At 36.3% G+C, this 26,595-nt stretch overlaps 1 protein-coding gene across 4 annotated transcripts in view; it reads right to left on the bottom strand.

Moving 5' to 3' along the window:
* Positions 1-26,595, bottom strand: part of MYCBP2 (MYC binding protein 2) — a 268,376-nt gene that overhangs the window by 30,955 nt on the left and 210,826 nt on the right. For all 4 annotated transcript variants that reach the window (XM_061171161.1, XM_061171158.1, XM_061171160.1 and 1 more), the window contains 11 exons: positions 14,493-16,136; positions 13,375-13,544; positions 12,355-12,599; positions 10,209-10,376; positions 8,034-8,191; positions 6,867-7,066; positions 5,867-6,016; positions 4,410-4,570; positions 3,167-3,323; positions 2,773-2,997; positions 640-705 (listed from right to left, as the gene is read on the bottom strand). In XM_061171161.1, the coding sequence (XP_061027144.1) occupies positions 640-705; positions 2,773-2,997; positions 3,167-3,323; positions 4,410-4,570; positions 5,867-6,016; positions 6,867-7,066; positions 8,034-8,191; positions 10,209-10,376; positions 12,355-12,599; positions 13,375-13,544; positions 14,493-16,136 (3,344 nt within the window). The remainder of the gene's footprint in view (positions 1-639; positions 706-2,772; positions 2,998-3,166; positions 3,324-4,409; positions 4,571-5,866; positions 6,017-6,866; positions 7,067-8,033; positions 8,192-10,208; positions 10,377-12,354; positions 12,600-13,374; positions 13,545-14,492; positions 16,137-26,595) is intronic.

Below are 26,595 nucleotides of genomic sequence, written 5' to 3'. Positions count from 1 at the left end.
TACTTTTGAAGAAAAATTATATAATATGTAAATTCACATTGGTCATTACTTATTTCAGTATATTTCATTGAGAATACAACTTTTTTTCAAGGATTATATTTCAGTGTACTGTAAAATGGTTTTTGACACTATTCACTCACAAGTAAGTGAGTTTATACAGAATCTCGGTCACATGCCCAAACAGAACTTAACCTGTTTCTAGAGTTGGTTTGTAAATTGACTTTCAACCTGGATATAGTCGCAGTGTTATAACTGAAAGACTTTCAAGCTACAGGACAACAACCTACATTCCAACCTGAAGTGTGGGTGAATTAAGGTGACAGTTGTGAATCAGATCTATGATGAATTTTAAGGCACCCTGAATCTCTGCAGGGGAGCAGGAGTCAGGGTGGAGGGCTATAGGCACGGTATACTTGCTCATCACTAGAGAAATTTAGGGAAATAATGGGTAAGATGTTTAAAACAGAGATGGTTGTAACTATTCCTATACATGGACCATTTGCCAATTTAGTATTTTGTAAATAGACGATTTCCTATAATACTTGGGTGGCATGCCAAAATTAGAACTCAACAGTGGAGAATGAGAAGAAGAAATTTCTCCCTGGGCAGTAAAACATTTAATGACAAAGTTTTAATTACCTGCTTTATTCTGCACAAATCTTCTACTGCTTTGCCAGTTAAGAAGGTCATTGAGGTAACTTTATTCTGAAATAAACAATTCAAAATAGTTACTATGCCATGTTCCTGGCTCCAGAACTGACAGTGATTTCGTACAGCCTATCAATATAACATCAACTCTTCTGCCTGTCTTTTACGGTCCTTCCTAACTGACTTCATTCCATCTGTCCAACCAACGACAGTTCCTACAACTCCAGTCTTTTCTTTTTCTCACAAACTCCATCTTGAATCTCACATTTCAGCCCTTCTCTATGGGCTCTGAGAGAGGAGGTTGGCATTCCCTCTTTTCATCCAAAGTCTAATCATTTAAATTCTATCTTTATCATGAAGCCTTTCAGCAACTTGCCTTGCTACTCATGTCCCATTTTTATCACATTATTCTCATTGTTTCTGGCTGTAAAAAGGAGGAAGACACGTAGCTTAGGCAACAAATACTTGTGAGCATCACGATGGACCCAGACGGCCTTAGGGACTTGGAGAAGGATATATGAGAGGGATAGGTTCTATCCCCTCGAGATCCTTGTCAAACTAGGGAAGGAACATTAACACATAAAGTAAAATATCAAAAGAAATTCAATACCTTTAAGTACTGAAAAGAGTTACAATGGTACTAGAGCCAGAGACCTTAAGTCTGAGTAAGTTTTATGCCAAGCACATCAAGAAAGAGACTGACATACTAATTCCTTGGAGAGCTGCATACTTTAAGTGCTATAGGCTGATGCAATTCAAATCAACAAGTGCTGTGTTTACGGCAGTGTGGTGGGCAGGCTGGGGGGACACAGAGGTATGTAAGTCTTAATGATGCATATAAATTAGAGGAGGTTTCCTAAAAGAAAAGCTGATGTCAGCATACATACTGGGGCTTTTAAAAATGAATATTATCATGATTATCTCTCATAAAAGACAAAAATGTCAAATTGAGTGCAACCATTGTTTTGAGGGAAAGTGTGTCCTAGCTTACAACATGAATCAAAGATAACACTGTACTGAGCAGTGAGTTCCTGACAGAAAAATGTTTTGATTTGTTATACTTGACTTTCAAGTAAGATAAAGTAGTTGTACCAACTGAACTGCTGGGTCTCAAGAGGAGGTAAGCTAGTGATATACTAGCTAAGCCTTTATTCCTTATTCAATCTGAGCTGATGGACAGAAGCTGGGGTGACCGTGGACGGCAAGGAGTGCTCTGACTGCACACTGAACTTCCGTGGTTGGCGTTCCCCACACAGGAGACCCAAGCCCATCACTTTGGCTGTCCCTGGGAAAGGAAACACACAAATGGGACCACAGCAGCTTGGCAATGGCCCAAGGGGACTTATTAATACTATATCTGCTAGCAAGCCACTTCCATTCAGAGGGAAAAAAATCCCAAGAAGTATTCTTCCCCAGGAATGGGGTAAAAGCGTGGGAGTTTGGTAGCTGGTGCTACTTTTTTCTCGGCTCTGAACACTCAAGTAAATAGGATGCTTTTTCCTGTTCAGTGCTTTTTGTAGAAGAGTGCTCAATTCAGTGGAAACGTGTAGACAGGCTAGAGCTAGGGAGAATATAAAGTATGATGACTTAGGTTAGTCCAGGAACTTCCCCCAATTCCCTCATGATGGCCGGGGGGGAGGATTAAAAACTGAAAGCTAATTACGCTATCGGTCAAAGTGTATTAAGTGCCATCAGAGTAATATAAAAAAGAACCCAGAGGAGAGAAAGAGTAATTTTTATAGATGAGGTACTGGGAGAGGATTTGTCTGTCGGGTCTTAGATTTGGGAAGGATATGAAAAGCAGAGTTTAAGGAGAGGACTTCCAGGCCAAGGAAATAGCTTGAACAGGGGCATGGAGGTAAAAAAATCATGGGATATTTATATTGCTTAGCTATAGCCATGGTATATTTGTAATCAGACCTTTTCTTAGAATTGGTATTCCACAGTGCTCCCAGTCATATTAACCTGTTTTTAGACTTAAGATTTATTTTAGAACTATAAAAATATAGTTTGGTTGGTGAATTCCAGATGAAAGTCTTTTTGCTAAAACTCAGAAATGAGACTGCATGATAAATAAAGGTCTGAAAAGAACTAACGAACCACTAATTAAGTTTCCTTTCTTACCCCAAGATCTCGGGAATTGTCCACATGAACAGATACATAGCGGGCATTGATTCCTTTCACACAGTTGATGGTGATGTTCTTAGTTTTGTTTTTATCCTCATCTCCTGATTCCCAGAAGGTTTCTGTGGAACCATCTGTCAAACTGCCAATCATGGCAGGTCGGCTAGAAGTTTTTATGTCAACAATGCTGGTTAAGTCCTTTAAGCACATTACAATGCATAATTCCTACCAGAAACAAATATACATAATTATAACACTCAAATGGGCATCTTCCATGACAATAAAACGAACAGACAAGAGATAAGAAATAGCAGTAAGAATCAAATTATTTAGAAGTAATTTTCAGTTTCTCCTTCAATACATTGTTGAGTATTAACAATGCTAAATGACTAACCTGACTCATAGCTTCAAAGCCAGACTGTATGCTGATGCTGAAACTCTCTTCACTGTCTCCATCATCTGATTTTGACAAAATATTGTTAATGTGATGAAAGACGTTGCTCTGATGGAGGAACTGGTGATCAGATTGCTTGAATTTCAGACTCCAGCATCTAAAAAGGCATAAGTAATACATTAAAAAATTCTTTTTCGGGAACCTCTAAGGAATTCCTGGAAAAAAGCACTCTACAGCTAATATTTCAAGAAATCTTAATGCTCTAGGTACAAAAAATACAAATTTTAAAAATTCAAGAAACAAAATTATTTCTACTGGCTTTTATTCTTTTTTTTTTTTTTTTTTGAGAAATAAAGGTCATTTCTTTCGAACAATATAAATTCTAAGGAAAGTTCACCCGTTTTCAAACTGGATACATGAAGGTCAAGGCTACAGAAGCAAAAAAGGTAATAAATCAGTTTTGTAGACAAGTGTTACCCCAACTATAAGAGCCTCTTAAATGTATTAGTCTTACAATTCCGTAATAATCCATCAGAGTATAACACACTTTGTACTTCAAAAATCTTGTGAGGAGGAAACAAAATCTCCTCTCTGCTGGTCTTATCGTTAGGGATGTGGGTAGCCAAAATCACTCCTTCAACCTATTTCTTATAAAAATCAGTGGAGGATTTATTTATATGTGTAATCTAGTACATGGCTCTAATGACAAGGTCCACAATGTAAAAGTAATGCTGAATCTCAGCAGGTTTGGACTTAAAAGGAGGCGATGCTCTTCAATGTAGTTTTAGGATTGGCTGCATATGACTAGGCTCTATTTCTCCTGATATTCTTTTCAATTCAAAATTCTATTTTGATTTCTGTTTTTGAGATTTCATTCCCTCTCCCTTTTTTTTTTTCTTTTTCCCCCTCTCCCTTTTTGTGACATTTAAGACTCTACTGTTGCGTAGCACTGAGACACGTGATTGCGGGTAGAAGAGAGGGGAAAGTGAGGAAGACTGCTACAGACTATGATAATTTAGAGGACTAAGTAGTATATTATCCACATTTTACAGAGGGGCCAACAGGCATGAACTAAGAAGAAGGACCCTTCTAAATTATGACAGTCATGAGGGAGGCACCATTCACATAATGCAGATATTCTTTCTATCTTACTATTTAAAGAGGTCTTTCAAGCATTTTGTGCTTTGACTACTCCACAAAATCCTTTTTCCAGGGTACCTACAATACTTAGATATGAGATTACCTCAGGGCCATTTGCTGTAACGAACTGCCACTGGGGAGAGACATCATAAGATCAGAGATGGTTTGAAGTAAGCGGTGAAATGTATGTGGTAATGGATGAGCAGCTTCCCCTGCAATCACTATATCTGAGAGTGGATGTTCACAGACTCTTGTATCTTTCTCCTAAGACAGAAATTGAAGGCAAGTTGATCCATCTGTCTGCTGGAAGGAATTTTCCCCACACAAAAAAATGTATACTTTAAGGGTACTCATGTAACAGAAATGTAAACAAAATCAAACCATACCCAAGACATCCATTAAGATTAACTAATTATGTCTGTATTATTTTAAAGGAAAAAGTGATAAGGTCACCTATAAATAAAATCACCAAACAAATAAATGTCACATATGAGTATCAATTCCAGTGTACTCACTAATCTACTAGCAGAAATGAGCCGTTCCCTTCGGCTGAGCCTCACCCAAATTGCTGATCCACAGAGCTGTAAGCCAATAAGCAAGTGTTTTCATCCACTGGGTTTTGGGGTGGTTTGTTACACAGGAATAGAGAGCTCTCATGAATGTGTGATAATCTCACATTGTAATTGTGGATTTTTTTTTCTGTTTTTCCTTGCAGCTCTGTTGATTTTTACTTCTTTAAAGGCTATATTATTAACTACAAACATACATTAACTACACAGAACTACTCTTATCATTTTGTAGAAAGCCTCTTTACCCCTACTGATAATTCTGTCTTGAAGTCTGTTTTTTTCTGATGTTAAACTAGCTGTAGCAACCTAATTTTGGTTGGTATTTACCCAGTATATCTTTTTCTACTTTTAATCTTCCTCTGTCCTTGTGTTTTAGATGTGATGCTTATAAACAGTATCTAGCTTTTGTTTTTTTCTGCCTATTCTGACAGTCTTTTAAATGGAGGATTTAGTCCTCTACTTTTTTTATTCTAGAAATAGAAATGTGGCCCACAAGTCACAGCTACAGAGGTGGAAATGGGGCTGGAATCCAGGCTTCCAGGGTCCAAGTTCAATGCTTTTCCATTATACAGGCTGCCTCCTATAAAATACAAGTCCCTTCTAGCCAAAGATTTCTGAATTTCATGTCCCTACACAGTATCATTTTCACTCTCTGTACCTTACAGTAATGTTGTAAAGTAGACTGATCTTCTCTGTAATAATGTTGCCCTGTTTATCTGTCTTATACTGCACTGTGATAGTGTTTATCTTGCAGTTGATTGCTTCGAGACAGTGATGGCTAGTGAGAAATCAGAATTGACTGACAGCGTTTTTGGAGACAGAAAACTTTCACTCAGCATAGTTAATATGTTGCTCATAGCACTGAAATTTTATTCCTGCCTTTAGGTTATATAATCTGTGAATGACCTCATGAAAATTATTGCATTATCTGAAAGTAGTTCTACTCTTCTATAAAAATATGGACAATTAAAAAACCAAGAAGCTCACTTACTTGTTCTGCATTTTCTTTGTTTGTTTTATTTTCCTCATCCTCTTCTTCTTCTGGTTCCACTGGAGCAGGAGTCAGTGATGCCACAAAATGCCACAGAATATCATGGAGAGAATTTGTTTGGATGACATTACACAGAAGCCAGTTGAAAGCCTGAATAAATGATGGTTAAATAAGTCCAAGATAAAAAGAAAATATACGAGTGAACATAGCAGGACTTTTCTTATTCGGAAACAAAGAACCTTCCTGGACTAAGTCTTTTAAGGAAAGATACTAGGAAGTCTGATCTTCATTTCCCTGAAAGTACACTGAACTTACACAGTCAATAATTTTGGGCCTAATTAAAAACTTAATAATAATAGGGAAAATAATACCTATGAAATGCAATACCAAAATACTTTCCCAAAATACTTTTTATTTCAAATATTTGTCTTCATATTAATTTACCCATGCACATTTTTTTTCCAACTTGCATTCAGGATCAACACAGAATGTTTCTTAAGTTCTACACAAGCTACCATTTACTTAAATAAACTCATATTGCTCCCATTGATGAAATGGCAGGTTACCTCCTACCCATGATAAAGAAAAAAAGTTTATTATATACAAGTCTATGATATATAGCAATCCATTTACAGAGACTCAGATAAGTTATTACTGTTAAATTTACAACTCAAAAGCCCACTTTTCATCCCCTTTGCAGGATTATTCTAACTGAAAAGACTCTGTGATTACAAAAAGCTTTTTAAAAAAGATATTATCAGGATTCAAATAATGAAGCAATGCAGAAATAAAGTTTTTTAGAGCGCTTAACTATGAAACTCTAAATTCATTTATATTCATAAACTTGAGTTTAATTTTGTTGCGAACACGATATTTTCTATTCACTGAAGTCTCTTAATTTGTCACAATTTCTGTTCGGTAGAAAAGTGACATCATTAAATAGAATCATCACATGAATTGTATGATGAATGAATCAATAATCCTATTAATGTATTCTTACCTCCATAGCAAAAACTCGACAAGCAGATTTCCTTAAGGCCTGTTTCATTGCTATTTCAAGACCTTCCAGATCATGATGCTGTATAACAAAGGCTAAAACTGGCCACTGGAAATTTCGTTCTCCTTTGGAAAGAGAGCTGTGGGCTGAGATTAGCCGGGAAAGCTCAGGAGATGGATGTCTCAAGAGGGAAGAACCGACTTCTATTTAAAGGAAAAAAAAAAAAAAAAAAAAAATTATTAATTTTTATAGGTAATACATATGATTAGTGTATTTAAGATGATATTAATGAATAGTATCTAGCTTATTCACTTTAGAGTCTTTGCAGTTTTTTTGTTTTTATTTTTACAGGTCTGAATCTAAAGTCCATGCTTTCTAAAACACTAAACACGAAGTGATTTATTTTCTCCCTAAATGGAATCTACATCTTACCCCCATCATTTTCTACAGGACTGCTTTATAACAAATGGTACCTCAATAAGAGCTCAAAAATACTTGTTGAATGAACCTATAAATCATTAATATTTGCTTTATCCTCAATAATATTTTCCTTGAAGATCTTCAATAAGATCCATAATCATTTACCTATAAATATTAGGTCAGATCTTCATTTAGTAAGTGGTCAGCCTGATAAATCATTAACATATTATCCTTTTTTTTTCTTGGGTTTCTTTATTCTTGAGACAGAATCAATCAGCCCCAGTTTGAGGCTGTTGATACCAATTGGTCCAGATTATCTAACATTTTTACTGATTAAGAGCTAGCCATATCCCCAGTTTTTATTATCTATTTGAGTGGTAGTAGCTACAGGTGTTACAAGCTTCAACGCAAGTGGGAAGATCACTGTGAAAGTGTTAAGTCATTGGAACTGCTGGTTCACTGAAGCTTAGTGGAAGGGAGAATGGTAGCAATATTTGGCTTAGATATCTAACAAGTAATGCACTTGAAAGATCAATTTATTCTTAAATAACACTGGATGATCTCTGGGTGCCTCTTCCAACTGAGATGTGAAATTTAGAGAGGCACATTTATGGCTAAGTCACATAAAAGGAATGTCTACCACAATTTAAAATTAATCCATTCCTCTGCCTTCAAAAATTAGATTTTAAAAAATATCTACAAATAAAACCATTTGGATCACTCAATCTTCTTTTTTATCTTTATACTTACCAGTGTCTCCACTGTTAACTCTTCTTCTAGGAATGGCTTTAACTCGTGCAGGTAAGATGGAGTGTTGTTTATCATACTCAGAAGCAACAACTGAGTATGATCTTTGGAAGACAGTTCTCTTGGCAAGATCAGTATCAGTTATGGGACTAGTTTCCAAACTGCAGATAGAACAAGATGACAGATAAAAACTCAAGAGAAAAAGTGAATGACGTGATACTATATTTATTTAGTTTTCAATAGTGTAGTCAAATATGGGAACCTGTATTTCATGTGGAAGAATACAAATTCAAAGCCAACTTGACACTCTCTCTTTAAATCATAATTTGATCTTTCCAAATGTAGCCACATTTTGACTGATTTCAGAACTGCATCTTAAAACTTTTAGTTTTCTTAAATCTGCTTTGCATTTCAAATGAAAAAGAAGAAAAGGCTTCAAATGTTCTAAGCTCCTTTCAGAATCAAAAGCACCGTGGTGGAAGACATGTGTCATGATATTCAGGAAAATCAGGCAGATATATTCATAACAGCACTGAATAGAAAGAAAATGGATATGTACCTACAGAGACCTAATAAAATGGAAAGTGAAAGGACGCAATTTTCCTTTGGTGCTGAGTGTTCTGTGAGGTTTCTCATTCTTTGGGGGTGCTGCCCAAAGCCCTGTCCAGAGCATGGCTGCACCAAAGTGTACTGAGAGGTGACAAACTGAATTCCAGTGTCAGTTATATTATACTTACATCCATATGAGAACTCAATGGTTTTCATGCGGGCTTTAGGAAACCAACAATTTTCTATTTACTACGGCGGCATTAAAAAACACTTGAAAAAGTATTAAGATGGTTATATAATTTCCTTTATTGAGACATTTTATAAAAAAGAGAAATACCTTTCTTCACTTTCTAAGGCAAATTTATAAACTATTCTTTTCATGTGTTCTTTTCTCTGTCACCTCATTCCATATTGGGCTATTTTTGCTCTCACCCTGAGTTCTAGAGTTGTTTCTTTTCCATCGTTCAAGGCAGGTTTAAAATCCTATGTCCCTCAGTAAAGCTTATATACTTTCTAGTTAAGTGTTAGCTAACTCCCTGGCCGTTTTCTTTCCTCACTGCCTAAGTGTGTGCACATTCTTGTTTGAACAGATGATAAATGTTGTACATAACTAACTGGAGTAAAGGTGCCTGGATGTCAGTTTCCACTGTTTGGCTCCAGAATGACCAGAATATAGGGATATGTTAATTTAATTCACTGTATATATGGTGTTACTATAAAGCACAAGACATCTTTTCTGCTTTTAGAGGAAGTTTATCTATCAACGTAAAAAATTGTTGTACAACCTAAAAAATAATGACTTGTTCTTACAAAATTGATCAAGCTTGTGAAGAAACTCAAGCAACACAAGAAAACCCAAAGGTTTCCTTTCTAATGACATCATGTTCACAGTTACTCATGCCTGAACTCTTGATGCTATCCTAAACTGATCCTTTTCATTATCCAGTCACTCAACAAGTCACACTGATTTTTCCTCCAAAATATTTCCTTTACCCATCTGTCTTTAACAACCATTGCCAGCACCATCCAATTCCACACACACAGCTGTAATCTTTGATTGAAATGTTCAGCTTCTCAGTTGACACTGTGAGACTATTTTTGCATTTGTACCATGTCATTCCTCCTCTAAAAACTCTCAGTGGTACCCTGTTTCCTTCTGCATTATATTTATATGCTTCTCTTCAGTTTTCAAGAAGCCCTTTACTCTGATACTATAAGGGGGTAGGGTGGGGCCGGGGGGAGCACTGCAAGTAATAATCCAAGAAGCTCAAGATCTACTTTCAGTGCTACTTCTCCCATGAAACCTTCTCAAAGTACTGCCTCAAAGTGACCTTCCTCTAGTCTGATTTACTACAGCATTAAATGATATAATATACAATGGAAATGGAATCCTTTATTACTTCACTAGTTGATCTTTTCTCTCCAACTGGATCTGCCTCTGCTATCAAGGACCTTACCTGATTCATGAATGCATGCTTTTTCTTACTGCTCTAACAGTTAGCAGAGTTGACACAACTTTCTTCCCAAGATGGAGGTATATATGAAAGATCTTCTAGAGCATTCTCTTCTAGCTTACAGTCTTTCTTCCACCAAACACTGGACTCAACAGAAAGACAATAACTCAAATACCTGGGTGGCATGGACTTCATGTTGCTCTCTGGCTCTTCAAATACATTAGGACTCGCATCAGGAGTTACTGATATGTACGGGGCAGGTACAGATGTTGAACGCAGGTATCTCATCTCATCCTGGAATAGGTTGTCATCTTGATAAACCACAAAATTTTCATGATGATGCCTGCATCAGATCAAACCCAATAACTTAAAGTATGATGGCAATACAGATAACTTTCTATTTTTAATCTCCTTCGTAAAAGTAAAAGCAACCCATTAAGTCTGTAACTGAGGATTAAAGTATTAAAATAGTTGTAGATGTAAGCGAAAGGAGATAAAAGTCTGATAATTTTACACATAGATATTCCTGGTACCATAAACATTTCAAATCCAAAACTGAATTTATTTTCTTTCCTTTTTAGAACGTTTCCATCTTCTAGCTTTAGTGAGTGATCCCACAAGCTATCCAGGTGCCTTACACTAAAGTATCTCGGTGTCACAGCAGGCTCAGCCCTCGACCACGACCAGTCACTTAGGCCTGTGGATACCAGGTTCCCTCTCACTATTCCCCTTCTTGTTCCCCATCATCACTGCCTTGCTTCAGGCTCATGACATTTCTTGCATGGACTACTAAAGCACAGGCGGTGACCGTTTTTTTCAAGAGTGAAATTTGAAAAAGATTAGATATATGAAATGTTCCAAGGGTTAGAGGGATATCTATTCCCCAAAGGGCTAAAAATATAAAATCCATAATTAGAGTATGCCAGCATTTTTTACGTGTTTTACCATTTGATTCTATCCTTTCAAATTGGAACAGAGAGGTACTAGCCTAAGTACAGTAAACAGGTGACTGAAGCTGAAGGCTTGCTGTACTTGGCATTCCTGATGATTTCCTCCGCAGTCCCAAATGTACTTAGTCTCACATTTTCATTTTTGTTTCCCACTCATTTTATTGAATAATAAGTACAAAAACAAACAAACAAAATACATAACTCTGCTTCTCAAAATGGAACTGTTGGTTGGTGAGCCACGGCAGCAGGCAATTTCTAGAAATCTTCATTTGTCTGCCGATGAAAAAAATCTGAATTTGGCCTATGAAAGGCTGTTTTAGAGTATCAGTGTACAATGCATGAACATATGGGTTGCACCAGCAAAGTCCAATATAGGAAAAACAGTACACTGCTAACAGGCTTCTCTCCATCTTCACTTATGCCCTTTGATCCGGTTTCCACATTAGCAGCAGAGTGATCTCCCAACTGCAAACCAGTTCACGCATTTCCTTGTTTAAAATTCTTCTTTATCCACTGTTTCCTCTATGGGATAAAATCCAACCTTAGCATGGGCTACAGAGCCACACGCATTACCTGGTCTTGGGAAACAACACTTCATATATTTCTCCTGGTAACCAATACTTTAATAAGCCTGTATTCCTTAAATGTGTAATGCTATTTCATTTGTGTCCTCACATATGTGTTTTATGTCAGGAAATGCTTTCCTCTCATTTCCTGCTTGATTGATTTCTAGTTATCCTTCAAGACTGCTAAAATGTCATATCCTCTGGGAAACCCTTCCTTATTTCCTTGGGAAGATTCAGGTACTCTCTACCTTTTACGCTATGACAGTATTCTATACACACTTCTATCATAAGTACTCCTCACGTAACATTTTAAATGTTTCCTTTACATATCTGTCTCCACCGGAGTCTGAACACACGAAGTCAGGATTTTATTATATTCACCTTAGTGTAACACAAAGCTGGTACTCAGCTAACCAACATTTAAATGCTAACAGAATTAATAATTTGAAAAATGAAAGATTTTGGATAGCAAATATCAGTTTATTTCCATTTTAGCATTTCCCACTATTAACACACTGACGTCTGCCTAGCAAAGAGTAAATGATAGCTGAAGTCTTACTAAGACATACTGTGTATTAATAATACAAATCAACATAGTATTTACATATTTTTTCAAATACCTACTACTCTAAAGTTTATACCTCTACCAGTCATATTTCTGAGTTAAGGCAACTCAGAAAATAAATTCCTGGAGGTCACTTTACTGTATACAATCTGTACTGTAGTGTGGAAATTCAGGGCATGATATTAAACAGTAGCTGTTAATCCAAAGTGATTTAAAAAAACAACAGCCGAGTTATATTACCTAGCTAATGTCTGCAGGTAGAGACAAGGCATTTTAACCGGAAGATCCTCAGAAATGCCCTCTTTCACGCTGGGAAGTTGAGACTGGAATGGCTTTGTAGGATGGTAACACAGAATGCTTGGTTCGGCCGCGCTGCTCAGGGACAGCAGGAAGAGGGCGTTTGCTTTAATCACTTGGTGAGCTTCCATAGTGGGCAAGGCACGAGGAGTCTTGACTTGCATTGGCTTCCTCCTAGATTGTTTGACCTGGAAAGAAAATTTGTAGGGATCTTTTCCTACTTATACTCAAATTTTAAATTTCTTAATCTAAATATTTCGAATTTCCAATAAAAATTATTGAACACTGTAGAACTGCTTTCAAATAATAATAGTGATTCCCAAAAGCAACATTCACTTCATGCTTCTCCTGAACTTATTAAAACTAATTTATATCAAATGCAAACTATATTTTTCTCTTTCCTTGGGAAAGTTAAAAAACCTAAGTAGTAAAATCTAAATGTAGTTATCTAAATAAGAGAGTAAATAATCTGTGTGTGCGTGCGTGTGTGTGTATATTTGGCAAATGTTTTTAGCTAGGTGTGTCACTAGTGTGAATGATCCTGACTTTCCATGAGTCCTCAACATAATTAGGGATTAAGAAAAAGAGAGAGGAGATGAAGAGTAGAAAAAGAAAAGGAAAAAGAGAAGGAGAGAGTTAAGAGAGATAAAGGTGAAGAGGGAAAGCTATATATATGTGTAGAATAGCAGACAAATTAATAATAAAAAATTATGCAGTAAACATCTGTCAGTAAGGTATGTATGCTACAGGAGAGTTGTTTTGTGTTATCCCAAGATATAATTTGTTTTTGTAATTAAAAACAGCTGACCTGGTACATAAATTAAATTTATATATTATTCCTGTTATGAAGGCTGATCTTTAATATCAATTATGTGGAGTTGTCTGATAATATGATCATAAAAAGAGATTTTTATAAGGTTTATCCTTATCACTAACAGTGTAGCCAGAACAAAATAAAAATACCTTCTCCCTTGCAGCAGCCTGTTTTTCACGGAGGTATTTTTCTCTACAGCGATCACACACCAGGTACCACGTGCTTCCCCCTATGCCACCGTCACCACAGTTACCAGCCCATCCTCCACAAAAATGCCCAATGCTATTGTAACCTTGTCCACCAGCATACCGGCCACAACCTTGAAGTAAGAACATAAATAAAAATTTAACACTTTAAGTGTCCTTAATAGTCTGCTCCTTGCCATCTGTACATAAATGACAGCTTTTCCTTCTCAAAGTAAGCAAAATACTGAAGCAAATATCTAACCCCGACCTGGGCTGTTAATTATATCAGCAAAATTGCAGGTGTAACCAAAAGTAATCAATTAAACGATGCCTAAAATACTGACGATACTCTATACAGGCAGATGAAAAGAAATGTTAAGATATGGGTACATTTAGATTTATTGAAGTATGCTAAAAAAATTGGAGAAGACAGGTATTAGGTATAAAACACTCTGTGAGAATAATATATTTTACAAATCATGTATTTTACAAAAGGTTGCAGTGTAATATGTAGGAAGAGAAAAACATTTACCCAAATTCATAGTAAGTGAATTTTGGAATATTAATTGTTACAGAAATTGTTACATTTACCTAAAACATAAAACTGTCTTCTGATGAAACAGTTAATCTCTTCCACAGGAAAATGCCCAAAGAAATCAGTATAATCTAATTTAATTTGCAATTCTGAACAGGAAAACAATACAATCAAAGGAGACCTAATGTTGCGACCTTTCCTGTGTGTATGGACATGTCCTTATTTCTATTGTGTGAGACACCTTAACAGCATCTTTTGGGTAACACATAAAATACTTAAAAAGTTAACAATATCTCAGAATGTGATACATTAAAATGAAATAGTACTAGATTGCCTTACCACCATACTATTAGATTTCTTTACCTATTTTTCATAAACCCTATACTGTACTGATAAAGCACTTTAAAAATTACATTGTAAGACACTATAAATTCTGGGCAAAAGTTTCCCTGTACTTTAACATAATTCATGGAACAGCTTAAGTCAAAGTGACCTAATTTGTTTTTCTTACACAAAGTACTTACATATATTCAATAACATCACTTACCTGGGTGAGCCTGTCTCATGTGGTAGGTCACTGGGTATGGATGTGACTCTCCACAGAGCTCACAGATGGTATCTTTCTCTGGTCCTCCTACCGCCAGCTGGGCCATTTCACCAAACAAATTACCTCTGGGCCGAACTTCTGTCTTTTCTTTTTTCTTTTTTTCCTTTTTGGCCTTTTTATTCTCTTTCTCACACTCCTTCTTTTTAAGGACTGCACAAGAACCAGGACTTGGAAAAATCATATTCTGGGAAGCTGCTTTGATAGTAGCCAAAGAGATGTCCTCCCAAAAAGCCACTAAATGTTGCAGAGTCAGGGGAAGAGGAGACTTAGACTTCATTGGGTGATGCATGGACATTTCAAAAGTGGCCTCAGTTTTCCCGTCTTCACATTTTTCATGCAGAGGAGGTTCCTTAAGCATAGACAATACCTTATTTTTGTTGATACTACCCATTTTAGATATGTCTGGTCCATGAGGTGCAATATTAAACATATTCAGTGCAGATGATATTTCCAATGAGTGTCTATTTTTTAATTTGGTTTCCTTTTCTTCTGTAGGCTGCTGGCTGCTTAAACTACTTCTTATAGGAGCATGTTCTTTGGAAAGTTCAGGATTAAATTTTAAGAAAGAAGAACAAGCCATCGCATCGTGTACTATGCCTTCGTGCCACAGGAAAGAGGCAAAGACGGCTCTGGCACACTCAGCCACGGAAGGGGACATGGCTTGCTTGGCTGGCTCTAAAGGTTTGGATCCATCTCCTTTGAAGAGAAAGCTAGATTTTTCCTTCTTGGGCCTGGTGTGCCTATTAGCACATTTCCGACTTGTCTTGGGGGACGCTCTCGTTTCCTGTTCATCTTTCAGTGGTGCTTTTCCTATGCTGAAATGAACTTTATTTGGACCTTCATCCACACCCTTAAATTCACTGCTTTCGTCACAGGTGCTGTCTGTTAGGCTATTCGTTTTTAAAGTACTTGAAGTGCAGACTTCAACCACCTCACTGTGGAGGTTTTCTTGTACCACGTGGGGAGAAGGAGCTCTATTTTCGGATCCAGGGGAGTCTTTAGAATCCTTTGGTACTGGTTTTGGTTTCGGTGATGTTGATCGTCCCCTTAATGGTTCTGTGAGGGGCATTTTCTTCTTGCGGAGGGTATCTGGATCGAGGGTGTAAGAGTCTGATTTGGAACGTTCCCGAGGAGGATCAAGTTTCGTCTTAACAGGAGCAGTGCTCTTCTGAGGTAGACTTTTATCGTGCGGTGAGGAAGAGCGTGCAGAGCTAGCACCGGATGGGCTAGACCTACTGGCTGGGAGAGTCTTTGGCTTAGGAGATGATGACCGAGAACCTGGTCCTGGGGATTCAGCTCTGAAGCTAGAAGACATCTTCCCATCAGATTTCAGTGTCTGCAAGGTGTTATGGTTGGGGGATAATGACCTACTGTGAGAATCTGACCTCAGCTTTGCAGCATCGGATTTCAACATGAGAGATTCACTAGCCGATAGTCCTTCTGTACCCCTCTGCTTCTTCTGGTCAGCGGTAGTCCGGCTCATACGTCCATCGGGTTTAAGTGTTCTGCTGTGTTTGGAGGGCAGTTCTGATTTTCCTGATGTACAGACTGGTCTAGAAGATGTTGAGATAGTTCCTCGGTCACCTGTATGGTCCATTTCATAGTGAAACTTGTTAATATAATTATAACTTACTGATGATTTAGCCACTAAACAATGAAATAAAAAAACATAGCTAAAAAAAATTTGTATTGCTTGTCACAGACAAAAATACTTCAAGAATAAAGAAAAAAGGGGGAATTCTCGTCAAATTTCTATTACATCATTTTATAATTCTAATATTCTAATGTTTGGATTAGAATAATTTATAATCAATGTATGAATGCCCTAAAGCTATTATTTAATTACATGTAATGCAGGCAGTCTGTTATTTGTAAAGAGGTTATATTCTAAAAGCTTATTTAGTTCATAAGCTTAGCTGGTTAGAACTCAGAGCTTGAAGAAGAAAAATGGTGGGATCCTCAGAATTAGAATTACAAGTCTGAATTCTGGGGCCTTTCAACAAGGAGTCAGGAGAATAACAGAAAAAAAAAGGATAAAAAGAAAAATAATCTCGCTCTTTCCTAGGCAAAGCACTAGATGTTTCTACATGAGCACCACTTGTTTTTGGCATCCTGGCCCTCATTCAGTGTCTCTCCTTCCTACTGCTTCATGCTTTTCCTTTGAGGCATTAGAGCCAGGCCGTCTTTGCTGTCAGTCCGTGGTACAACCTTCAAGATTATCTTTCCTCCCTAAAATCAAAACTTCTACCCTCAGTGCAAGTGATACTAGTTCATTGTTAGGAGGAAAGGAACCTGACTGAAGTGATTCAAGTGACATGAAAAACTGAAAATCCATAAACCTTGCTAGAAGCATTTATATTTTTTGAAAAAGGGATACTTAGTAAATTGAGATGACTCAGGTTACACTGTAGTTCTTTCTTTTTCCTTTTTAAAGGGATATGAACAAGTTTGGATAAAGTAGAAACGTGTTTTGGGGCTTGCTTGCAATGTGTGTGTGTAGAGTCACAGCCTAGTTATCTAAATGTCAAGAGAGCTTTGCCATGGCATCTGCCTCCTCATGGAAGGCCTGCAAGGGCTGGTATTTTTGCTCATTACTACTCTCCACTGAGGTCATGTCAAGAATGGGTCAGCATAGTAAGTGATTTTGTTAAATGAGCAAACAAATTCTTATTTTCTTAGTTTCTTTCCCTTCTGCTAGTCACAAATCTTCAGATTCTCTAAAAACTCACTTTTTACTTTTATGGCTCCCACGGCCACAGGGCAGAGGCGACAGGAGCCATTGTTGTGTGAGGGTCAGATTTTATAAACCAATATACTGTATTTGGTAGAATCAAGCATCAGCTTAGTCCCTGCCACTAATTTGGAGTGACTGATGTCTGGAGCACTAGTTTTTTTTTTATTACTCTGACAGCTGGAAATGCCTTCGTCATCACATTTATTTCATGAACTGAACCTTACATAATGCTGAATCTAGACAAATAAACAGTAAATCTTTAATATTTGGCACGCCTCTCTCTAGAAGATTAATTCGTGAATTGAAAGAGGCTTGCTTTGTAATTAATGATGCACAATTCCTCATAAAGGAAATCTCCACTGTGACTGGCTAAACAATTGAATCTTCCAAATATCAGGAACACCACTTGTCATATGCTAGCAAAAATGTTTGTTATATAGAGAGGGTCAGAGAGTATGGGCAGCTGTATACCTTATTTCTATGCTTCAAGTAACGGTGAATATTTTTTTAAGATCTATAAGTGGTGACAGCTGAATACCTGTTGGAGTCTAGGCACATAAATAATGCACCATTATTTCTTCCCAAGATGTCAGATTACAATTACATCCCGCTGAAAAAATTTACTTTTCCAAAATATATTTCATATATTTTTAAAAAACAAATACGTCAAGTTAGTTAAGTGTGGTAAACCCACATACTAACTAACTGATGTTTATCTTCTTCATCTGGGTTTCAAAAGTTTTGAGGCATGCAGTAAGTATTATTAAAAATGGTCATGTGGCTGCTTTAAGTATCAATAAGTATCAACACAATTTGTTAAAAAGCTTTAGATCATAAATACTTTCACATTCATCACTTAATTTTGTTTAATGTTTATCATATGTAAGTTTAAGCAATAATGGACACTTTTTTTAATCTCAAAAGAGTCTAAAGAAAAAATAATACAGGACAGGATAAAAATTTAGTACACTCAAACAGATTAGTGAAAATATTAAATATCAGGTATTCATTAATAACCTGCATATTTTTATGCCAAACTTATAAATAAAAGGTTATATAATACCACCCCATAATATAATATAATCATAATATAATACTCTACTGTAATATGATATGCCATAGTATATACTATATATCAGGTTACACAAGACTATATACTACAGAGATCAGGTTCTATAATTATACTACAATATTATATAGTATCACTGTCAACTGTACAAAGGAGAAATGTAAAACCGTTTTACTCATTTCTAGGAATACAAGATTTTAAAAGTTTAATTAAACATTATTACACTAAGACAAAAATATGTGATTAGGTATCTACAGTATTTTATAAGACCAGAGCATATTTTAAAATCATCTGGCATTTTATCAATTGTCAATAGTTTAAACATTTCTAAGTTTAAAGTATTAAAACAAAGCAGCTAAGAAAACACTATAAGGAAGACTCATGCCAGACAGGACAGCCCTGAAAACTAAGGTAAACTAAAGAATATAATTATCAAACTGTTTCTCATAAAAAAACTAAAACAGAAAAATGATTTTTACATTACCTAACAGAAAAAATGAGTCTAAGACTAACCTGTCACATGAGATACTATATTCTTATAGATCACAATGTGCTTTACGGCTTACACATATACCACCTTGTTCTGGTAATAATGGTGTTACAATTCCCCAAAGGCATCTATTTCTACATACTTATTTTATTTAAGATCTCATATAGGTTTGAAATTAAGCCAGAGTTCTATTTAACCTACAGATAGTAAACAGGCATATCGATTAGGATAATCAATACAATATTGAACAGATATATCACAAATTACCCCAAAATATCAAATTTTAAATAAAATTATAAACTTTAACCTTAAATGGAATGAGATGAAAATGACTGAGGTGAACTAAAACTTCTTTCTTGAAACCTCCTAGGTTTATTAAGAATGGCCCATCCGTGAAGGCACGCATACCCACCCTTCAGTTTGTGAGACAGAGATGAGAGAGCAGAGGCAGGCCCAGCTACACCATAATTTTTGTAAATGCGCTCACGAGAAGCAAGGTTGCGAGATGGAGATTCTACAGTGGAAAACATTGGCAAAGAAGCAGCACAGATTCAATGGAAAAAAAATTTAGCAGAGAACACAAGCAGAAACAAAGCATTTCAAATGGTATGCGTGACTACTAACTTATTAAAAAGTTTATATTCTGCTAAATTTTCCAGCAAGTTTATTATTTCTCTAAAATTAAAAACTGAATACAAAGGTCAAATTAATTAATTTAGACTAATAACGACAGCACCAAATGTGTTAGGCTAAAAGTTAAATAACATTCATAGCACTGGTAAATCAAATTTGAGCATTTCTTTTCAGACTAATATTTCTTTAACTCAATTTTCTTTAATTTGGTGCTCACTTACTTATAAATGAAAGTTTATAAGTAATTTTTTTTGTAAATAGTGGGAGATAAAGAGATGTTACTTACAGTTTAACCTATTGTCACCTGGTTTTCTGTATGGACACATGACTATAATTTTTCCAGTATGTATCTCAGAATGGACCCAAGTTGACATTTATGGTCAACTACTTTTCTGAGTCCATCCTCAGTAAAAAATGTTAGTGCTAATCCTAATATTTAGTGTTTGTTTTGTCAATCATATTACTGAGATACCAAATTCTGTTTATAAAAAGTCTCACAACACAAACAAAGCAAAAAAGATTTACAAGTCACTGAAAATGTTAGACACATTAATGATTCACCATGCAGAAAATGAAGTACTTAAAATTAAAAAAAATTACCTTTTTTCAAAAAATTAACAGAACCTTTCAAGTGGTCTTTCAAAAGCAGTATGCTAAAAAAAAAAATCTCTATCTAAATCTGAAAATAAATCCACTATTTAAAATTTTAACTCATGGCAATGAAAATAAATGTAATCAAGTGAGCTGAAATAAATTCAGGTAATAAGGAGATAACTTTCTTAATATTATTGAAATTAAAAAAATGAATACAACACACACTTTTCTCAAAACAGAAAAAGTAATAGTTGACTGATTCATTATTATGGCCAAGATTAAAGATGAACTATTCATAAAACCAAGAATCCTGCCATATAACGTACTGAGTATGTATTATGTGTCAGACATTGTCCTAGGAATTGAGCATAAAATGATGAACAGAAATGAAGTCCCTACTCTTATGGAGCTTATTTTCCAGTAAAAGGAGAGAGACAATGAACAAATACACCCTAGATGGAGCGGTGATAAACCTGAGAGTCATAAGCACGCAGATGTTGGGTAATACGCCATGCCTGGATAAGACAACTTAGGTAGCAAGGCCTAGAAGAGACCAAACCCCTGGGACAGTCCTAGGAATACAGAATAGAGGAGGATGTAGAAAAGAGACTGGACATGAACAGCTGAGGTAGGAGATGATATCCAGCAGGCAAAGGAAGAAGGCATTTCAAGGAAAAGAGAAAGATCAATCCTGTCAAACACTGCCAACAGAGCAAGTAAAATGAAATCTTAGAACTGACAGTTGAACTTAGCAAAACAAAAGTCAAAAACTGAATAGAGCAATTTCTGTGGATAAGGACAACTGCAAACACCCCCTGTAGTTGGTTCAAGAGAGAATGGTAGGAGTGGATGGAGGGATGGAGACACATGCCAACAAGTCATGTTCCTCTAAGTTAAAGAAATGTTAATATTTTAATATTTTTGAGCATTCTTCTTTTTAAAGTGTGTAAAACTCAAAGGCACCAGGAACTGCAAAATGAGGTCTTATGCTATTTCAATCTCATATAATACTTACTCTGCAACTCTCACTGAAAATGTCAGTTAGGAGAGTGCCAGCTTTTGATTGGAATTCAAGGACGATTCAAACTGCCAATGTAAGGATACAGTCTCGTAGTTTGGTCACTAAAATCTGTGAAGACTGGGTTTAGCAGGAGGACACAGGAGCAGGAAATCAGAATACTATCTTAATTAAAAGCACCCGTAACATAAATGTACAAAACTACATGGACACTTATTAGATAAGATGTTAGAGGTTTAAGGACAAACTCCTGGAAAAAGTTTTGAAGCCAAATCATCCTTGAAGTCTTTCCAATATGCTACAAAACCTAAAGAGACTGGATTCCTAGGTATGATTCAGAGTGAATAAGATGAAAGAAACATCTTTTGAAAGTCTACAAAAGGTTACTGTTAAACGCCTAAATACAGTAAGCTGTGATTTCACACAACAGTTGTTCTAGACATTTAATTTTCACAAGCTCATGTTTAAAATACTTTGAAATAGTTAACTTTTTAAAAGATTTATATCTTTCAATTTAAAAAGGTAAGTAATCCTTAGGAGATACTTTGCTATCTATGCACAGAAGAAAAAACTGATCAACTTTTAGACATCTGATGAAGATTAATCACGCTTTTTACCTTGCTTTATAGATAAAACAATCAATTATTAAATTAATGTCTGTAGAATTTTGATTTTTTTGTCATAATATAGTTAACTAAGGAGAATAATGTTTAAAACAATATAAAAAGCTGGATTTTTTCCTCCAGTACACATTTGAAGTCAACGTTGTTTGTTTGGTATAAAGTATCCCCTTATTAACAACACGGTTCTTTACATGTCATTTATTCTTTGTTTTCTTTGTTTTAAATCCCGAGTATCAAGTTCCCTGGGGTACTTCATTCATCCTCTGGTCATAGAAACTCTGAGCTCATTGTAAATTGTATTTTAAAAAATTACTCCCTAGGCTAATGATAATAATAAAACAGTATAACTTTTCTTTTTAATAAGGAAAGCATTCTCATTTCAGTTGGACAAAGACAAATTGTGGTTTTGCTGTATCAGGACCTTGACCTTGTTATTGGGACAATACACTGGAAGAATCAAGACACCTGTCACCATCTGGTGGCAGTACACAAAACTGCAGTTCTGAGATTTAGAAAGGGGCGTATACTCTTTCAGGTTTGAGTCAACAATGAAGTAATGATCTTCTTCATCCATTCATCTGTTGATGGTACTTAGGTTGTTTCCATACCTTGGCAATTATAAACAATGCTGCTATGAACACTGGAGTGCGTGTATCTTTTCGAGTAAGTGTTTTCCTTTTCTTTGGATTATACCCAGTGAATTTGCATTTAAAGCTGTCAGTCCAGGCAGCTGCTGGCTAGAGTATGTAATTATCATCACTATCACCTTATTCTAAATCCTCCAAAACATCAATAGACAGACGTGGGAATAATACTTATACTTAATTGTACTTATTTCTTATCTGCATGTTGTTTGGTTGCTCACATCTTTTGGCCAGGTTGAAGGTATAGTTTATATATTGTCTCCTCAATAACCAATAAACTAGTTTTTTATATTTTTTAAAATAAATAGTTTTAAAATAAGTAATTTCCAGAATATCTGAATTATAAGTTAAGCTTAACCATTTACTGCCTGTGTTAAGAGTCTATTTGTCAAAATATCTGTAGTACTATTCAGAGAAGAATGCAAATGTACAATTACCAGGGTTTAAATTGAGTGAAGAAAGTCAGAAACACTGTTCCTGTCATTCTACTGTAAACTTGACAAAATGTTATTATCATTGTTTGTGAAGGATCTATAGAATTAGGTTTCTTTCTATATCTTAAAAAATATATACACACATAAATGTAGATATGTATAAACACTAACAGAATGTGGAATCCTACTAAATGTATTAGAAGAAAAAGAGCTTAAGACACAGAATAGGAACTAAAATTTACTTATATAAATGTTAGTATACTAAATGAATTATAAAAGAATGACAGCTTAAGCTTAAAAATTTCCAACTTAAGGCTAAAATAGAAATAAGCTTTTCACTAGAATATAGCATTCATCCATATGATACAAATGCAGAAAGGAAGATGGATGAAAATCTGTAATGATGTATTTTCAAATTGTCAGTCAACAATGCCATCTTCAGTTATGTAAATGCTAAGTATGTTTCCCACATTCGAATTATATTACAGCTTACTGGAGGCTAAGTTACCCAACTGAACTCATTTTTTCTTAAAATCTGCTTTTTATTCTGTGTATTGGCATTAGGTAAGCATATAATCTTTCAAAACAAAGACAGAAAACTGGACGCCATTCTAGACTGGCTCCTTCAACTGTGATTAGCAAGTCCTGTACAATTTTACTGCCTACGTGTTTCTAAACTTGTTCCTTCTTCTATACGTCCACTGTAATTTACCTTAGTATAAGCCCTACTCAGCTCTTCTCTGGAATCCCTGCCTCTAACGCTCTCCCTTTCCCCAGAACCTTTTTCATAATATTTTTAGTTATCTTTCAAAAATGTAAGACTGATCATATCATTCTTTTTGTTTAAAATTCTGCAGAACTATATATGCCTTCATCTGCTCCCTCCATTTTACTCACTTTACTCACAGGATAAAGTCTAAACTACTAAGAGTGGCTTACAAGACCCTTCATGATGTGGCCCCGCCCTCTCTAGTGTAAGAAACCGCCACTAAGACACTAACACTCTAAGCTACAAACGCGTGAAGTTTCTCAAGTGAATCATGTTTCCTAACATAATCAAATGAGTTGATTCATTTGAAGTGGTTAAAATGGTGCCTGTTATGTGGTAAATGACTGCCATGTGTTAGCGATTACCACATCTTCTCTTTCCTCAAACCACCAACACTTTCCCCATGCTAACTCTGAGCTGATGATGGCTTCCTATTTTACTGAGAAAACAAACAAAACATAAAACAAATGGACAACATTCTCAAGCTGCTAACACTACACATTCTTTCCTCTCCTGTTATGATGGATCACCTATTTCTGCTCCTACTTGGCCAATCTTTCCCCTTTGCGCTACATCCCATCCCCTCTCCCACGGATGAATACTGTTCCAGCAATCCTCCCCTCTCTCCTGCATCGGCAATTTTTCTCTCTATTGGATCATTCTCATTAAAAAACAACCCTGATGTTACCTTTTCCCCATTAAAAACCAAACCAAACAAAAATCTCTCTAGATCTCACATCCTCTGCCCTGGTTTCACTTTATGTGTTTTCCTTCCCTTTACAGTAAAACTTGACAAATTTATCTATAATAACTGTCTCCAATTTCTCTTCCCCCCTTTCGCTTGAACCCACTCTAATCGAGCTTTGGCATCTCATCCGACTAGAGTTGCTCTCATCAAGATCATCAGTGACCTCCACGTTGCTAAATCCAATGGTCCATTCTCAATCCTCACTTTACCTGACCCATCAGCAACATCTGATACAGCCTGTCACTATTTCCTTGAAATACTTTCTTCACTTGGCTTCCAGAAACACCACACTGACTTGGTTTTCCTCCTGTTTCTATGGCCACTTGTCAGTCTCTTCCCTGAAGTGCCCCAGGGCTCAGTCTTTAGGCATCTTCTCTTTTCTCCCTATACCTATTTTCCTGCTGCTTTAATCCACCCTTAGGGCAACTCTCAAATTATTCTGCTATAAGCCAGTGAACTCCCAACTTATGTGTCCTTCCCAGACAGTTCCCTTGAACTCCAGGGTCTTACATTGATCTCAACTTGATATCTCCACTGGACTTAAAAGGAACCTCAAACTTAACGTATCTGATCATTTGCAAACACGGTGACAATTATTCCTATCCCTGTACCATGCCCCTTTGCAGCAACTCTAATCAAGAAGTGAAGTCCATGTCTCCGTCCTTGAACATAAGTGTCTTGCTTTGACCAACAGAGTATGGCATATGCGATGCTGTGTCAGTTTCAAGCCTAAGCCTCAAAAGACTGTGCATGCTTTTGTGTTTGCAGAATCCTGCAATGTCCACGCAAACAAACCCAGGTTAGCCCACTGAATGACAAGAGATATTTGGCCTAGTCACCCTTTTCACGCCAGCCAATCCCCAAGGAAAAAATACCTGGCTGACCTACAGATGCATGAAGGATCCCAGGCAAGATCACAACAACTGCCCAGCTGAACCCAGCCTACTCTGCTAACACACAGAATTGTGAGCTAAAGAGTGCTTGTTTTAAGTCATTAAGTTTTGGGGTGGTTTGTTATGCAACAGTAGCTTACCAATATAATGTCCAAAATTAAGCCTTTATTATTGCCCCCCAGACCTAGTTCTCCTACAGTCCCCATATTAAATGGAAATTACATTCTTCCCAATGCCTAGGCAAAAATCTTAGATTTGCCCTCCACTATTTTGGTATTCTCATTGCTTATGCAATCTTTAGGCAAATCCTGTTGATTCCCCTTCAAAATATATCCAGTATTCCATGATTTAATACCATCCCTTCGGCTACTACTCTGGTAAAGCCACCATCATATCTCACCTGGATTACTGTGAGAGCCTCCCAAACTGGACTCTTTGCATGACCAGTACTTAGAAGAGTGCCTGACGTGTAGATGGTGGTCAATAAATATTTTTGAGTCAATGGATCCCGAAAACTTAGCTCATGCTATTCTTAGAGAGGAAATACACCTGTAACCTCCTTCCCCACCCCCACTGCTGCCTGATAAATTCCTATGAGTCCTTCAACACTCTGCTTAGGGGCCACCTCTTTGTCTAATGCCTTCTCTAACCTTTCCTAGCTGAGTCAGCAGCTTTTCCTCCTATGTTTCCAATGCATCCTGTGAATATTGCTCCTCCAGACTTAAAATAATGCCATCATTTTTTTCAACATGGCTGCTTTCCTCAGTATTCCAAAAGCTCTTCAAGATCAGTGATAATATTTTCTTTACGTTATTGCTCCCTATAGCCTAGCATAGACTACACATTTAACAAACGCAGGTAAATAGATGATGGAAGAATAAATGACCCATCCGAAGAAAAATGGTAATAAAGGGTGGAATAAATTTAGTAGCCAATAAGGAGATGGGAGCAAAGGGAGAGACAAAAGGTCAGATCTGGTCAGGAGAAAGCAAACAGATGCACTCGGGCACACTGTCTTATAAACAACAGCAGCGTTCTCTGTGGTCTAAATTCCTAGGATGAAGTGAGGGCTGATGAAGAGGGAAAGGAACATGGGTCAAAGCTTTCCTACCACAGAGAAGATGGAGACACTGAGTGAAGATAAATTCTGGCCCATGACTGAAGTGACAAGGATTTGTAGGGATGCTAGACATGTTACAGCCCAAACTGAAATAAATATATTGGCCATTGTGACAGATGCTATCGGTTCAAGTATGAAAAATTTTACTGCACTTGACTATTTGATTTTATGAAATCTTTGTTGATATCATCCTTTAATTTTCCTTAACAAAAATTACAAAGAGGAAAAGGGTCTGAGAAATCAGCTTAGTGTCACAAAACTAACTGGAGGGAGA

This window comes from Eubalaena glacialis, chromosome 16 (genome assembly GCF_028564815.1).
Source record: "Eubalaena glacialis isolate mEubGla1 chromosome 16, mEubGla1.1.hap2.+ XY, whole genome shotgun sequence".
Lineage (NCBI taxonomy): Eukaryota > Metazoa > Chordata > Mammalia > Artiodactyla > Balaenidae > Eubalaena > Eubalaena glacialis.
This window is presented reverse-complemented; position numbering and strand designations above follow the sequence as displayed.